Source organism: Scyliorhinus torazame, chromosome 2 (genome assembly GCF_047496885.1).
Source record: "Scyliorhinus torazame isolate Kashiwa2021f chromosome 2, sScyTor2.1, whole genome shotgun sequence".
NCBI classification, from domain to species: domain Eukaryota; kingdom Metazoa; phylum Chordata; class Chondrichthyes; order Carcharhiniformes; family Scyliorhinidae; genus Scyliorhinus; species Scyliorhinus torazame.
The window spans coordinates 18,940,219-18,957,166 of NC_092708.1; the positions used below are offsets into that span (position 1 = coordinate 18,940,219).

A 16,948-nucleotide genomic window follows, 5' to 3' on the forward strand; every position below is an offset into this window, starting at 1 on the left:
ATAGTGTAGGTTAGATGGCTTTTGTTTCGGTGCAACATCGTGGGCCGAAGGGCCTGTACTGCGCTGTATCGTTCTATGTTCTATGTTCTATGTTCTATTTGGCAGCCGTGCTTCCGATATTGCTGTGGTAGTCACCACTGTTGTATTATATTGTAAATATGGGTATTACGGTAAGGCCCCTGTACTACAGGTACGGGGGTAGATCCCTGCCTGCTGGCTCCACCCAGTAGGCAGAGTATAAATGTGTGTGCTCTCCGAACAGTAGCCATTTCGTAAGCTGCACATCTTTGTGCAGTTCGCGACATCCTGTGGTTGTAAAAGGTGCTATAGAAATGCAGGCTCTTTGTTTCCTTTGCCATTACAGATGGAGAATGAATGTCATCAAACACTCACTGATCCTTTGAGGGCATCGATCTCGCAGGTGTAGCTCTGAACCTGGTGGCGGTATTCCATCACTTCCTGTTTGGCCTGTCGCAAGGCATCGTTGTTTTTGACTGCACTCTGATTCAAGTCGGAGACCTGGAAAGGAAGCAAAAAAACACTTTGTTCATGGGTCGTTCCATGGCCTCGAGTTCCGCTCTTTAAGTAATCACACTGGACACCAATGTTTATTTCAATTGTAAGGGAGGACTCTGTCTCTGCCCCAGAAGGCCGTGGGTTCAGCCGTTGAGTATGTTCAAGACTGAGAGCGATAGATTTCTACAAATTAAAAACATCAAAGGATATGGGATATTGTGGGGAAAATGATGTTGAAGTAGAAGGTCAGCCATGATAACGTTGAATAGCGGAGCTGCCTCGAAGGGCAAAATGGCCTATTACTGCTCCTATTTCTTAACCTATGTGCTCACTTGTCATGTGATCCTGCATGTGGTCATGGAGGGAGTCAGTGGTGTGACAGAAATGTAACCCCAATGCCTTTTCCTTCTTTTCTGTCCTTTCTAAATACTGAATACCCCTTGATATTTAATTCTCATCCCTGGTCACCCTGCAGCCATGTCTCCATAATCCCGACTATATCACATCCGTTTATGTTTATGGGAGGTGGTGGTGTAGCGGTATTATCATTGGGCTAGCAATCCATGGACCCAGGGCAATGCTCTGGGGTCCTTGGTTCGAATCCCACCAGGGCAGATGGTGAACTTTGAAGTCAATAAGATTTTGTAACCAAAAGCCATGATGGCCATGAAACCATTGTCGATTGTCGTAAAAACCCATCTGGTTCACTAATGTCCTTTAGGGAAGGAAATCTGCCGCCCTTACCCGGTCTGGCCGACATGTGACTCCACGACCCACAGCAATGTGATTGACTCTTAACTGCCCCCCTCTGAAATGGCCGAGCGAGACACTCAGTTCAAGGGGCAATTCGGGATGGGCAACAAATGCCAGCCCAGCCCAGCGACACCCACATGCCATGGAATAATAAAAAGTGAAACAGTCGCCACTGTTTCACCACAATCCACATGCAGTGGAGAATGGATGAATTAATTGTTGGGATTTGAGGTTTTTGGCCAAGGTGCTATTTAATGACCATCCCTTTGTTGCTCTTGGCAAGATGGTGGTGGGTTGCAGTTTGAGGGTCATTGGGGCAGTTAAACCGCGTTGCTGTAAACACCTGTAAACATCTATAAACCCGATGCGGTTTTGACAACAATCTAACATGGGGTTACTTTTACTGAATTGTCACTTGGTAGTCCAAACTTTGCAAATCGCTGAAAAGGGATTTATGTTGCGGAAGTTTTTCATCTTGAACTCATCAGGACAAACACAAGAATACCAAATTTCAAACAATCACAACAATTTATACTACAGGAGAAAAGGTTTCTGATTGGTTGGCAGTTAGCGAGTAACACTCCGAAAAAGTGATATTTCACTGAACCATCATTCTCAAACTGCCCAAGGTGATATTTTAACTCACGTTCTCATGGATTATCAGTCCAGCAGCGTAACCCCCAAAAGCTGCTGTACAGTAGCCTGGATGGGATTGGAAGTGAAGGTGATTTGTCATGTGACCCTGAGAGAAAACATGGCCACCATTGGGGTGTCATGTTTCCTGTGAAATGCAGCATCATGAATCCTGATCCCTCAGATGAGGGTTCTTTACCAAGTGATGTGTTAAACAGGAGATCACCGGTATCCTGGGTGGCACGGTAGCACAGTGGTTAGCACTGTTGCTCCACAGCGCCAGGGTCCCAGGTTCGATTCCCGGCTTGGGTCACTGTCTGTGCTGAGTCTGCACGTTCTCCCCCTGTCTGCGTGGGTTTCCTCCGGGTGTTCCGGTTTCCTCCCACAAGTCCCGAAAGATGGGCTGTTAGGTGAATTGGACATTCTGAATTCTCTTCCTGTGCACCCGAGCAGGCGGTGGAATATGGTGACTAGGGGCTTTTCACAGTAACTTCATTGCAATGTAAATGTAAGCCTACTTGTGACAATAATACAGATTATTATTTTTATCAATCCCATTACCTCCCCTATGGCGAGTGGGCACGATGCCATTTGCATTAGTTCCCCATTCTGTGTGATTAGTTGTTAAGCCCACATCCCCATCCCTCACACGGCTCCCAACAGCCCCCAAACACCAGCACTGAAACCATGTAACGGACAGAAAGGCCGAACACGCACCTTTGACTTGTACCATTCCTCAGCCTCCTGGACGTTCTTGGCTGAGATGCACTCGTACTGCGCACGGATGTCGCGCAGGGCAGCCGTGAGGTCGGGTTTGGATATGTCCATTTCAACCTGGACATGTTGTTCCTGGAGCTGAGCTTGCAATTCACGCAGTTCCTTCACACCAGCAAAGAGGGGTCGGGAAGGAAAGAGACAGTTAGAAAACCAGAAGAAAACCATTTGCACATCTCCCGTTGCGTTGCTCGGTTCAAGTGCAACTTTACAAGGGGAGGAGTGATTCAGTCACCTTCCCATTAACAAGGCTGCAAATGATTCCCAGGTACACGTAAACATTTTATGTTGCGACAGTGAAAGAGTTCTTGTGGGGCAGTGGGTGGCGTTCCTGTCTCTGAGCCAGGAGACAGGGCTCGAGTCCCACTCCAGGATTCGATGGCCAAGGAAGGTGGGTCCACAACGCGGTCAAACACACTGAATGTCAACAGGCAAATCCTTCCAACACACCAATAGCTGGCGGTAAGGGTGGGAGAGACTCCTGCTCAGCCATGTTTGATGTGGAGTGGCGCCCCTCAGGCTATAATCCCCCAGCGACAGACGAGGGACCTGTTCCAGGAATTAGGAGCGATGGAGATGGATGAATGTCTGCCCTAGTGCATCACTCGGTACGGGAAGAGAATTGGAATGGTGAAATGGTAAACGTTTGTAAATTGCTCAAAGCTGTCGTATTGGTCAGAATTTCGTAAGAGGAAGATGTCTTGTTATGCTCTAGGCATAGCATAAGTGGCTTCCTTGTAGTGCACTTGACAAAGGAAGGCTCAGATGTGGAGATAACTTCACACGTTTATTAACTATTTACACTTCTCCTATTCAGGTTCGCCACAACTGCTAATCCTTCTATAGATACCCAGACTGACTAACCAGTCTGCTATAATCCACGTGGTGGGAGTGATATTGAATCAACCCTGTGTCTGTACTCACTGACTGTCTCCACTGGAAAGAGGCAGATCATGTGTGTTGTGTCCTTTATATATGGGTTGGTGTAATGCCCTCCTGTGGTCGTGTCACCTCTGTGTGTATCGTGAATGTCCATTGGTCGTGTCCTATCTAACTGATCTATTGGTTGAGTGTGTGTGTGTGTGTGTGTGATGTCTCTGGTGCTCCCTCTAGTGTCTAGCTAGCCTACATGTATTTACATTAGCCCCTTATATCTTTACAGTGATGCATATCACCAGAGAAGAAGACCTCTGCTGTGTGGATTATAACACACCTACAGATTGTTTATCACTTAACCTCCCTCAAGAAGGTACAACAGGAATACCTTAAAGAGAAAATCCAAGTCATTTTACCTCCCTTGGGTATATTTGTCGAAGGGGCTTTACTCTGTATCTAACCCCGTGCTGTACCTGTCCTGGGAGTGTTTGATGGGGACAGTGTAGAGGGAGCTTTACTCTGTATCTAACCCCGTGCTGTACCTGTCCTGGGAGTGTTTGATGGGGTCAGTGTCGAGGGAGCTTTACTCTGTATCTAACCCCGTGCTGTACCTGTCCTGGGAGTGTTTGATGGGGACAGTGGAGAGGGAGCTTTACTCTGTACCGAACCCCATGCTGTACCTGTCCTGGGAGTGTTTGATGGGGACAGTGTAGAGGGAGCTTTACTCTGTATCTAACCCAGTGCTGTACCTGTCCTGGGAGTGTTTAATGGGGACAGTGTAGAGGGAGCTTTACTCTGTATCTAACCCCATGCTGTACCTGTCCTGGGAGTGTTTGATGGGGACAGTGTAGAGGGAGCTTTACTCTGTATCCAACCCCGTGCTGTACCAGTCCTGGGAGTGTTTGATGGGGACAGTGTAGAGGGAGCTTTACTCTGTTTATAACCCCGTGCTGTACCTGTCCTGGGAGTGTTTGATGGGGACAGTGTAGAGGGAGCTTTACTCTGTATCTAACCCCGTGCTGTGCCTGACCTGGGAGTGTTTGATGGGGACAGTGTAGAGGGAGCTTTACTCTGTATCTAACCCTGTGCTGTACCTGTCCTGGGAGTGTTTGATGGGGACCGTCTAGAGGGAGCTTTACTCTGTATCTAACCCTGTGCTGTACCTGTCCTGGGAGTGTTTGATGGGGACAGTGTAGAGGGAGCTTTACTCTGTATCTAACCCTGTGCTGTACCTGTCCTGGGAGTGTTTGATGGGGACAGTGTTGAGGGAGCTATACTCTGTATCTAACCCTGTGCTGTACCTGTCCTGGGAGTGTTTGATGGGGACAGTGTAGAGGGAGCTTTACTCTGTATCTAACCCTGTGCTGTACCTGTCCTGGGAGTGTTTGATGGGGACAGTGTAGAGGGAGCTTTACTCTGTATCTAACCCTGTGCTGTACCTGTCCTGGGAATGTTTGATGGGGACAGTGTAGAGGGAGCTTTACTCTGTATCTAACCCCGTGCTGTACCTGTCGTGGGAGTGTTTGATGGGGACAGTGTAGAGGGAGCTTTACTCTGTATCTAACCCCGTGCTGCACCTGTCCTGGGAGTGTTTGATGGGGACAGTGTAGAGGGAGCTTTACTCTGTATCTAACCCCGTGCTGTACCTGTCCTGGGAGTGTTTGATGGGGACAGTGTAGAGGGAGCTTTACTCTGTATCTAACCCCGTGCTGCACCTGTCCTGGGAGTGTTTGATGGGGACAGTGTAGAGGGAGCTTTACTCTGTATCTAACCCCGTGCTGTATCTGTCCTGGGAGTGTTTGATGGGGACAGTGTAGAGGGAGCTTTACTCTGTATCTAACCCCGTGCTGTATCTGTCCTGGGAGTGTTTGATGGGGACAGTGTAGAGGGAGCTTTACTCTGTATCTAACCCCGTGCTGTACCTGTCCTGGGAGTGTTTGATGGGGACAGTGTAGAGGGAGCTTTACTCTGTATCTAACCCTGTGTTGTACCTGTCCTGGGAGTGTTTGATGGGGACAGTGTTGAGGGAGCTTTACTCTGTATCTAATCCTGTGCTGTACCTGTCCTGGGAGTGTTTGATGGGGTCAGTGTCGAGGGAGCTTTACTCTGTGTCTAACACCGTGCTGCACCTGTCCTGGGAGTGTTTGATGGGGTCAGTGTCGAGGGAGCTTTACTCTGTGTCTAACCCCGTGCTGTACCTGTCCTGGGAGTGTTTGATGAGGACAGTGTAGAGGGAGCTTTACTCTGTATCTAACCCCGTGCTGTACCTGTCCTGGGAGTGTTTGATGAGGACAGTGTAGAGGGAGCTTTACTCTGTATCTAACCCCGTGCTGTACCTGTCCTGGGAGTGTTTGATGGGGACAGTGTAGAGGGAGCTTTACTCTGTATCTAACCCCGTGCTGCACCTGTCCTGGGAGTGTTTGATGGGGACAGTGTAGAGGGAGCTTTACTCTGTATCTAACCCCGTGCTGTACCTGTCGTGGGGGTGTTTGATGGGGACAGTGTGGAGGGAGCTTTACTCTGTATCTAACCCCGTGCTGTACCTGTCCTGGGAGTGTTTGATGGGGACAGTGTAGAGGGAGCTTTACTCTGTATCTAACCCCGTGCTGTACCTGTCCTGGGAGTGTTTGATGGGGCAGTGTAGAGGGAGCTTTACTCTGTATCTAACCCCGTGCTGTACCTGTCCTGGGAGTGTTTGATGGGGACAGTGTAGAGGGAGCTTTACTCTGTATCTAACCCCGTGCTGTACCTGTCCTGGGAGTGTTTGATGGGGCAGTGTAGAGGGAGCTTTACTCTGTATCTAACCCCGTGCTGTACCTGTCCTGGGAGTGTTTGATGGGGACAGTGTAGACGGAGCTTTACTCTGTATCTAACCCTGTGCTGTACCTGTCCTGGGAGTGTTTGATGGGGACAGTGTAGAGGGAGCTTTACTCTGTATCTAACCCCGTGCTGTACCTGTCCTGGGAGTGTATGATGGGGACAGTGTAGAGGGAGCTTTACTCTGTATCTAACCCCGTGCTGTACCTGTCCTGTGAGTGTTTGATGGGGACAGTGTGGAGGGAGCTTTACTCTGTATCTAACCCTGTGCTGTACCTGTCCTGGGAGTGTTTGATGGGGACAGTGTAGAGGGAGCTTTACTCTGTATCTAACCCCGTGCTGTACCTGTCCTGGGAGTGTTTGATGGGGACAGTGTGGAAGGAGCTTTACTCTGTATCTAACCCCGTGCTGTACCTGTCCTGGGAGTGTTTGATGGGAACAGTGTAGAGGGAGCTTTACTCTGTATCTAACCCCGTGCTGTACCTGTCCTGGGAGTGTTTGATGGGGACAGTGGAGAGGGAGCTTTACTCTGTATCTAACCCCGTGCTGTCCCTGTCCTGGGGATGTGGGCTGCTGACATTTAATGTTTGAAATGGGATGTTTCTCAAACTGCCTGTCACACAGGACAACATTTAGAATAACTGAAAGGAAACCATTCAGGTTGTCGTGTCTTTGAAGGATCAAATGTTTTTAGTTCCACAAACTCGTCTTTTGTTCGTGAACCTTCAGTCCCCCATTGTCAACTTCCAATCCAACTTATTTTGTAAAATTATTGATAGAATCGACTTCTGTCACGTTTTCAGATCGAACATTCCAGATCCAAACGATTCTCAGAGTAAAGAAATATCTCCTCATCTCCCTTCCCAATCTGTACCCAATGATTTGGAATCGATCACCTTTAGTTATTGATCTCGATGCTGAAGCCAATCGTTTATCAAAACCTTTCACCCCTTGAGGCCTCGATGACATCACTCCTGACCTCAGTCAACACAAGGAGAACAGTCCCAATTTTTCCAACCTTTCCTCAAAAGCCGCATCGCCGGTGGAACCCCCCGAGGTAAACTCGCCCGGCAGCCGAGATCGGCAGAATTGGGGGGGAGCGGCGCAGCAGAAAACTGAGAGTTCATCCTGAAATGACAGTGGGAAACAGGCAGGTTCCAGCAGCGGGAAAGACAGGCCTGAATCTCCTGATATACATCCACGTAAACTGACACGCAGATAGATTTCCCTCCATTTATGTTGGATTCTTCCCAAAATTTCGTATCATATTCCTCATCCGGTTTATTCGTGCATCTACACGATTATTCCAAAACTGGGAACCAGTAAATAATATCAAAGAACGTAAATTAGTCTCGACCCCTCTCTGGTAATGATTATTGAGTGTGTAAATTGTGCAGGAAATCGCTGATACAGGAACACACAGGGTGAGCATTAATGCGCAGTTTACATCATGTCAGTCACATGAGATAATTTGGACATTCTGAATTCTCCCTCTGTGCACCCGAACAGGCGCCGGAATGTGGCGACTAGGGAATTTTCGCAGTAACTTCATTGCAGCGTTAATGTAAGCCTACTTGTGACAATAAATTATTATTACACATTGCGAAATGTGCTTTTCCGGTGGAAAGTGCGGAAAGTGCAATCAGTGTCGAAATATTCTCCCTTTCCGTGCAAAATAAATCTGTAATTATAAATTCGGAATTTTTACTCATACTAATGCACGATATTCGTTTTCAACAGTTAATTCGAGGTGGGGTCTGAACTTTCACCCAGGACGCCTCATCCTCTTGCCCAGACCCTGGAAAGACTCCCGCCCCTGTGACATTGGAGACTGGAGGATATCGGAGGAATTTAAGGGGCTTTGAATCCCTCGCCACTCACCTCCTCGTGCACCTTTTTGAGGAACGCAATCTCCTCCTGCAGAGCCTCGATCCTGCGCTCGAGGTCAAGACGGGCGAGTGTGGCCGCATCGACATCCTAGAAATGGAAAGGACACCTGCTGGGGTTAACTCGGATTGTCCCATCGGCTGGTAAGATGATGCCTCCTGCCAGCTGTCTGCCAGGGTTCTCGAAATAACGCCGGGTGGCGGGGGTGGGTGGGTGGGTTCTTTAAATAGAGATTCTTCGTGATGTGAATCGAAGAGGAAAAGCAGACTGTTGGGAGGGATGTTTCGTTGCTTTATCCTCACTAGACTAAACTATTGGCAACAAATCCCCATCTTCCAGTCCCTTTCCCCCCAGAAGAAGGTGCCCCACCTCCCCACCTCCCGAAGGACAATAAATATTGTCAGCCGGATCCCCAACCCAAGAAGGAATTAAAAACAAACCATCCTGGAGACATCAGCGATAGGATCCAGGATCTCACAGCAGTGGTTTTGCTAAATGTGTTCACCATCCCTTCATCATCGCTGGGTCAACCCCCTTCCCAACATCAGTACCAACACCACACGGGGTGCAGCGGCTCAGGAAGGTGTCATAGAATCATAGAATTTACAGTGCAGAAGGAGGCCATTCGACCCATCGGGTCTGCACCGGCCCTTGGAAAGAGCAACCTACTTAAGCCCGTACCTCCAACCTATCCCCGTAACCCCACCTAACCTTTTTTTTGGACACTAAGGGCCAATTTAGCATAGCCAATCCACCTAACCTGCACATCTTTGAACTTGTGGGAGGAATCCGGAGCACCCGGAGGACACCCGCGCAGACACGGGGAGAACGTGCAGACTCCGCACAGATTGTGACCCAAGCCTGGAATCAAACCCGGGTCACTGGAGCTGTGAAGCAACAGTGCTAACCACTGTGCTATTGTGCCGCCCCCATCATCACCTCCTCACAGACCAGTTGGGGTTGGGCAATAACTGTTGGCCTTGCCAGCGACGCCCACTGCCAGCAGATGGAATTTTTAAAGAAGCTCCAACCATGTCGTTAGCAACAGGATCTCAGGGTGAGGCTTTCTGAGTTAAGACACGCTCAGCGCAGTCAGGGTGTGAAACATTGACGTCGCTCTCAGACCTGGGTAGCACTGACCCACAGTTAGCGGAGGAACAGCATCAGGTCTCCTGTCATTGGGCCCTCTCACCCCCCCACTTCCAAACCCCTGCGTCAGTCTACACAGCCCGAGTAGTGTTGTTGATGCCCGCTCTGATGGATGCATTCCTGGAGGTTTCACCACATGATCTCCCACTTCCATCGGTTCCTGCTCCCACACTCTTGCCATTGGTCACCCAATCCCGTGAGCCCTTAACCACTTCCCCCGTCCCCTCCACCGCGGCCAATGGGAAAAGAGAACAGACTCTCCCTTATCTGATTGGATGTTCCTTCACCATCCCCATTTCTAACCAATAATCTAAAGCATTGGAAGAGAATGAAAAAAAAACATTTTATTCAATGCCTCCCAACGATGTCTATCCTGGAAACAGAATCAGAATGCAGGACTTACGTGCCGGAATGCAGCTAGATTATTCTCAGCCTCTTCCTTCAGCTGGATCTCATCTTGCAATCTGCGGGTAAAAGCACAGTGATCTCACTCTGAGTCGCCGCTTCATTCAGATTTTCCTTTGGATCACCACATGGCTCGGGTGACTGTCATTCAGGTCTGAGACCCCACACTCCGCTGAGCACATTAAAATGTCCCCGCTCTGCTTCCTTCTCATCTTGCCCTAGGCCTCAACCTACAACTTGCCCTGTAGGACTCATCCTATCCCCTAATTGTCATGGGTCTCACCCTAGGCCTTGTCATTGGCCTCACCATGTGTACCAGGCCGCCCCGTCATAGGTGTCAACCTGCTACAGGCCTTGGCCTACCTCGAGTACTAGACCCGTTGCTCCTTGTGTCAGGCCTACTCAGTTTCACCCTCTGCCAAATGCGGCCCTCCTTCTGCTCGACATCAGTCACGTCCAGTTATTTTTGTGGTCGTAACTTCCTCGAGCAATGCTGTACTGGAATTTGCTTTCAGATTCTTCCAAACGCCCTTGAAGCTGATCCTATTTTTACTTTTGCGCTCAGCTGCCCGCACAGTAAATCTCCTGCTTCTGTCTCACATTCTGGCTCACGTTTGTCTTTCTAGCGACAGGCCCAATATGTGCAACGCTCCGTGTTTATGGCCGAGAGGCCCAGAGGGTGCATGGACACTCTGATCTCTAAATCAGAATGTAAATGGTTCAGATCCCGCCAGAGACTTTGATCACGGTGCTGACAGTACTGAGGGAGCGCCGCACTGTCAAAGATGCCACCCAGGGGCCTGATGGCCTGTACTCCTGTTCCTCTCTTCCTATCGGGAGAGACGATAAACCGAGACCCCGTCTGCCCGCCCAGGCGGATGTAAAAGAGTCGGCGGCACAATTTGAATGAAAGAAGTGCAGGAGAGTTCACCCTGGTGAACTGACCAATATCCCTCGGTCAACACCACTAAAACAGAACAGGTGGACATTTATTTAATTGTTGTTTGTAGGAGTTTTAGCGCGTGAAAATTGACTGCTGCGTTTGCTACAAAAATACGTCAAAAAGTCTCATTGGCAGCACAGGTAAATGAGCGGGTACATTGATTCTGGTCACAGGGTCAGTAACGACCTGGAGACGGGGAAGAACTCTCCTGCCTTCTTCACAACAGAGATCTTGGGCGGGATTCTCCGCTAGCCGATTTCATAATTCGAGTTTCGAGAGTGGCGGGGGGGAGTGGGGGGGTGGGGGGGGGGGGACCAAGGGGGCACTATCGAGCAGGTCGGGTCCGCGCGCGGACAGCACCATGTTGTGCGGCGTGACCGCTGCAGGTCACGGTCCGCGGCAATTCTCCGGCCGTTTATTTCGTGAAGGCCGTGTGTTTTACGTGGTGCGGCTGCTAGACCCCCCCCCCCCCCCCCCACCACCGATCAGAGGATCGGTGCTGGGGTGGCGCCGATTCTTTTCATCGTAGAACTAAACGCTTCCTCCGGACAGAGCCTCAAAATCGGAGATTCCATCCCCAGGTTCCTTTGCCAATTATCTGTGTCTCTCTGGTTATTGACTCTCCAACCACGAGAAACAGACCCTCCCTGTCTACTATCAAAGCCCCTCATAACCCTAAACCTTCTCTGCTTCAAGGAGAATAATTTCACCTTGCTCTCCTCTCTGGTACCATGTTGTAAATCTCCTCCGCACCCTCTCTAAGATCTTGACATCCTTCCTAAAGTGCGTGGCCCAGAACTAAACAATCCTCCAGCTGGGGCCTAGCCAGTGATTTAATAAAGCTTTAGCATAACTTCTTTGCTCGGGTATTTGACACTACTATTTATCTCATTTAAAGGTAAAGTCACCACCGTCCCGGGTGACCAGGGGCTGCTTTCCCCTTTGAGGGGGGGAGCTGACTGGTGGTGATTTAACCTGAGGGTCACCGCACCTCAGACGAGGGGCAAGCTTGAGAAGGCTGAATACCCTCAGACCGGTATGGGAATTGAACGCGCGCGGCTGGCCTCGCTCCGCATCACAATGGATTCTGATTGAAGCCAAAGGGAAAGTTGATGTTGAAGAACAGCCATGATCTTGTTGAACGGTGGAGCAGCCTCGAGTGGCCGTATACTCCAGCTCATATTTCACGTGTCCTTAAAGAAATGTAAGCTGATGCAATCATGTCACTTGCTAAGGAAGCGGATAATGTAGCCGTGCAAAGAGTCGATAATATTTTACAGGCCGCACTCCAGGAACCAGTACCTGATTCCCTTGCCCTTCCTGTCACCTGGCTACCTCTGCCCAGGCTCCATTCGTCACATAGACAACAGCTGGTTCCTCAGAACATCTGGCGGGTTTCCTCACCAAAAAGAGGAGACCCAGTCTCAGCTTTCTCCCACCCCCACCCAGCCCCGCTCCCCACCCACCCAGCCCCCACCACCCGATCCCCAAATCGGAATTCTTCACCGATGGTTCGGTGGTAAGAGAAATCACACCCCTTTTCGAAATGGGTCAATCCCGTTGTCATGGCGGCCCACACATCGTGCTGACCTCCGGACCCGGTCCATGTGAAAAATAGGTAGGGGCTTGCCATAGGGCAATGGTGGACAATCAGTGTTGTCATGGCAATGAGGAGCCCGGCCCCCACCCCAAGCATCGGCCAATAGGGAGGCCATTACAATTGAGTTCTTCGATTACTTGCATTTCTGCAGCACTTTTCACAACATGCTACCATCAATGAATTATTAAAGTATAGTCACTATTTAAATGTACAAAACACAGCAGCCAATTTGCACGCAGCAAGATCCCACAAACAGCAATAATTGGCAAGATAACCTGTTCTCTTTCAGTAGACTGAAGAATTCCCCTGCTTGTGTTTGGATTAGCCAATCAACATCCTGGGGGTTACCATTGATCAGAAACTGAACTGGACTAGCCACATTAATACTGTGGTCACCAGGGCAGGTCAAAGACTAGGAATCCTACGGTGAGTAACTCATCTTCTGACCCATAAGCCCATCAGACATAGGAGCAGAATTAGGCCACTCGGCCCATCAAGTCTGCTCCGACATTCAATCATGGCTGATATTTTCTCATTCCCATTCTCCTGCCTTCTCCACATAACCCCTGATCCCCTTATTAATCAAGAACCTATCTATCTCTGTCTTAAAGACACTCAGTGATTTGGCCTCCACAGTCTTCTGCGGCAAAGAGTTCCACAGATTCACCCCCCCCCTCTGGCTGAAATAATTCCTCCTTATCTCTGTTTTAAAGGATCGTCCCTTCAGTCTGAGATGCTGTCCTCTGGTTCTAGTTTTTCCCACAAGTGGAAATATCCTCTCCACGTCCACTCTATCCAGGCCTCGCAATATCCTGTAAGTTTCAATAAGATCCTCCCCTCATCCTTCTAAACTTCAACGAGTACAGACCCAGAGTCCTCAACCGTTCCTCATACGACAGGTTCTTCCCCCCCATGGCCTGTCCACCATCGACAAGGCACAAGTCAGGTGTGTGATGGAATACTCTCCACTTGCCTGGATGAGCGCAGCTCCAGCAACACTCAAGAAGCTCGACACCATCCAGGACAAAGCAGCCCCGCTTGTTTGCTCCCCCTTCCACAAACATTCAAACCCTCCACCACCAACACACAGTGGCAGCCGTGTGCACCATCTACAAGATGCACTGCAGGAACTCACCAAGGTTCCTTAGACAGCACCTTGCAAACCCACGACCATCTAGAAGGACGAGAGCAGCAGATACCTGGGAACCCCACCACCTGGAGGTTCCCCTCCAAGTCGCTCACCCACCCTGACTTTGAAATTTATCGTCGTTCCTTCACTCTGTCGCTGGGGCAGAATCCTGGAAATCCCTCCCCAACAGCGCACCCCAGAGACCGCAGAGGTTCAAGAAGGCTGCTCACCACCACTTTCTGAAGGGCAACGAGAGATGGACAAGAAATGCTGGTCTAACCAGCAACGCTCACACCCTGTAAATTAATTATTTTTTAAATAGCGGCGAAGGGAAGATTTTATGTCAATCCAAGGGAACAAAAGCGGCCTCAGATTAACATTTCATCTGATCGATGGCACCTCTGACAGTACAGCACTCCCTCAGTACCAGGGGGGCTGGGAGCTTCAAACCAGATTGGGTGCCCATGGGGTGAAAGCTGAAACCCACGGCTTTGTGGCTCCCAGGTGTGACTGCTATTGACTGAGACACAGCCCACACAACCAGCTATGTTCCTGACTAAACTATCAGGACAACGGCATTTATTCATATCCCACTGGGCTGGAAGTGTTCAAACATTACCTGGGATTGCTGGAGGTCAGAGCCCAAAGGGGAGGAGATAGTCTCTTTCCGAGCTTGTGTTGCCTGATGGAATCTCGTAACACACTTCCCCCCCACCGCCCCCCCCCCACTCCCCTGCCAGCGGTCCTGCCAGTTCTCCATATATGGTAACCACAAGGTCTCAGAGGCTTAAAGTGGCATGACTTAAAATAATCTGACACTGTCGGAGCCGAATACTACAGGGAGGCACGGAGGGAAATCTGGGGGCACAGTTGATGCAGAACATTTTCCCTTTAATCGCTTTGCTGTCCGAATAGTATTATTTATAAAAATAAATGTAGAGTACCCAATTCGTTTTTTTCCAATGAAGGGGCAATTTAGCGCAGCCAATCCACCTACCCTGCACATCTTTGGGTTGTGGGGGTGAGACCCACGCAGACACGGGGAGAATGTGCAAACTCCACAGGGACAGCGACCCGGAGCCGGGATCGAACCCGGGATCTCGGCGCCGTGAAGCAGCAGTGCTAACCACTGCGCCGCCTAACAGTATTTAATTACAAGGAAATATCATTACAAAAGTGACATCTGCCACGCCATATTTAATTGAGCGAGTAAAACATCCCCGACACTATCTGCAGTAAATGCAATAATTGGTGCCCACCCAGTTAGCTAACGAGCAACAAAGGATTTATTATGAAACAAGCAATTACAGAGCACTATAACCGATATCTTCATTCTCAGCACCAGGATCACGACCGACTGAAAAAGCCCCCCTTCTACGCCGAGATCCCCATCCTCGTTCCCAATTGGACGATTGGGTCACAAGACTCTTCTGACACGCAACCCTGTAAAGGGACTAGCTACTAAATTATTACCATCAAACAATCCAGGAAATGTACATCTATGGGTTGGATACAGGCTAAAGCTCCCTCTACACTGTCCCCATCAAACACTCCCAGGACAGGTACAGCACGGGGTTAGATACAGGGTAAAGCTACCTCGACACTGTCCCTATCAAACACTCCCAGGACAGATACAGCACGGGGTTAGATACAGAGTAAAGCTACCTCTACACTGTCCCCATCAAACACTCCCAGGACAGGTACAGCACGGGGTTAGATACAGAGTAAAGCTCCCTCTACACTGTCCCCATCAAACACTCCCAGGACAAGTACAGCACGGAGTTAGATACAGAGTCAAGCTCCCTCTACACTGTCCCCATCAAACACTCACAGGACAGGTACAGCACGGGGTTAGATACAGAGTAAAGCTCCCTCTACACTGTCCCCATCAAACACTCCCAGGACAGGTACAGCACGGAGTTAGATACAGAGTCAAGCTCCCTCTACACTGTCCCCATCAAACACTCCCAGGACAGGTACAGCACGGAGTTAGATACAGAGTCAAGCTCCCTCTGCACTGTCCCCATCAAACATTCCCAGGACAGGTACAGCACGGGGTTAGACACAGAGTAAAGCTCCCTCTACATTGTCCACTTCAAAAACTCCCAGGACAGATACTGCACGGGATTAGATACAGAGTAAAGCTCCCTCTCTCTGTCCCCATCAAGCACTCCCAGGACAGGTACAGCATGGGGTTAGATACAGAGTCAAGCTCCCTCTACACTGTCCCCATCAAACACTCCCAGGACAGGTACAGCACGGGGTTAGATACAGAGTAAAGCTCCCTCTACACTGTCCCCACCGGGCACTCCCAGGACAGGTACAGCACGAGGTTAGATACAGAGTAAAGCTCCCTCTACACTGTCCCCATCAAACACTCCCAGGACATGCACAACACGGGGTTAGATACAGAGTAAAGCTCCCTCTACACTGTCCCCATCAAACACTCCCAGGACAGGTACAGCACGGGGTTAGATACAGAGTAAAGCTCCCTCTACACTGTCCCCATCAAACCTCCCAGGACAGGTACAGCACGGAGTTAGATACAGAGTCAAGCTCCCTCTACACTGTCCCCATCAAACACTCCCAGGACAGGTACAGCACGGAGTTAGATACAGAGTCAAGCTCCCTCTGCACTGTCCCCATCAAACACTCCCAGGACAGGTACAGCACGGGGTTAGATACAGAGTAAAGCTCCCTCTACACTGTCCCCATCAAACACTCCCAGGACAGGTATAGCATGGGGTTAGATACAGAGTAAAGCTCCCTCTACACTGTCCCCATCAAACACTCCCAGGACAGGTACAGCACGGGGTTAGATACAGAGTAAAGCTCCCTCGACACTGTCCCCACCGGGCACTCCCAGGACAGGTACAGCACGCGGTTAGATACAGAGTAAAGTTGCCTCCACATTGTCCCCATCAAACACTCTCAGGACATGCACAACACGGGGTTAGATACAGAGTAAAGCTCCCTCTACATTGTCCACTTCAAAAACTCCCAGGACAGATACTGCACGGGATTAGATACAGAGTAAAGCTCCCTCTCTCTGTCCCCATCAAGCACTCCCAGGACAGGTACAGCACGGGGTTAGATACAGAGTAAAGCTCCCTCTACACTGTCCCCATCAAACACTCCCAGGACAGGTTCAGCACGGGGTTAGATACAGAGTAAAGCTCCCTCTACACTGTCCCCATCAAACACTCCCAGGACAGGTATAGCATGGGATTAGATACAGAGTAAAGCTCCCTCTACACTGTCCCCATCAAACACTCCCAGGACAGGTACAGCACGGGGTTAGATACAGAGTAAAGCTCCTCAACACTGTCCCCACCGGGCACTCCCAGGACAGGTACAGCACGAGGTTAGATACAGAGTAAAGCTCCCTCTACACTGTCCCCATCAAACACTCCCAGGACATGCACAACACGGGGTTAGATACAGAGTAAAGCTCCCTCTACATTGT

General features: G+C 49.8%; 1 protein-coding gene across 1 annotated transcript in view; it reads right to left on the reverse strand.

Annotated features, from left to right (window-relative positions):
• The window catches only part of desmb (desmin b), a 41,195-nt gene that overhangs the window by 11,070 nt on the left and 13,177 nt on the right, over window positions 1-16,948 (reverse strand). Inside the window, exons 2-5 of the mRNA XM_072469089.1 lie at window positions 9,809-9,869; window positions 8,251-8,346; window positions 2,620-2,781; window positions 394-519 (exon numbers count right to left, since the gene is read on the reverse strand). Coding sequence (XP_072325190.1) covers window positions 394-519; window positions 2,620-2,781; window positions 8,251-8,346; window positions 9,809-9,869 — 445 coding nt within the window. The remainder of the gene's footprint in view (window positions 1-393; window positions 520-2,619; window positions 2,782-8,250; window positions 8,347-9,808; window positions 9,870-16,948) is intronic.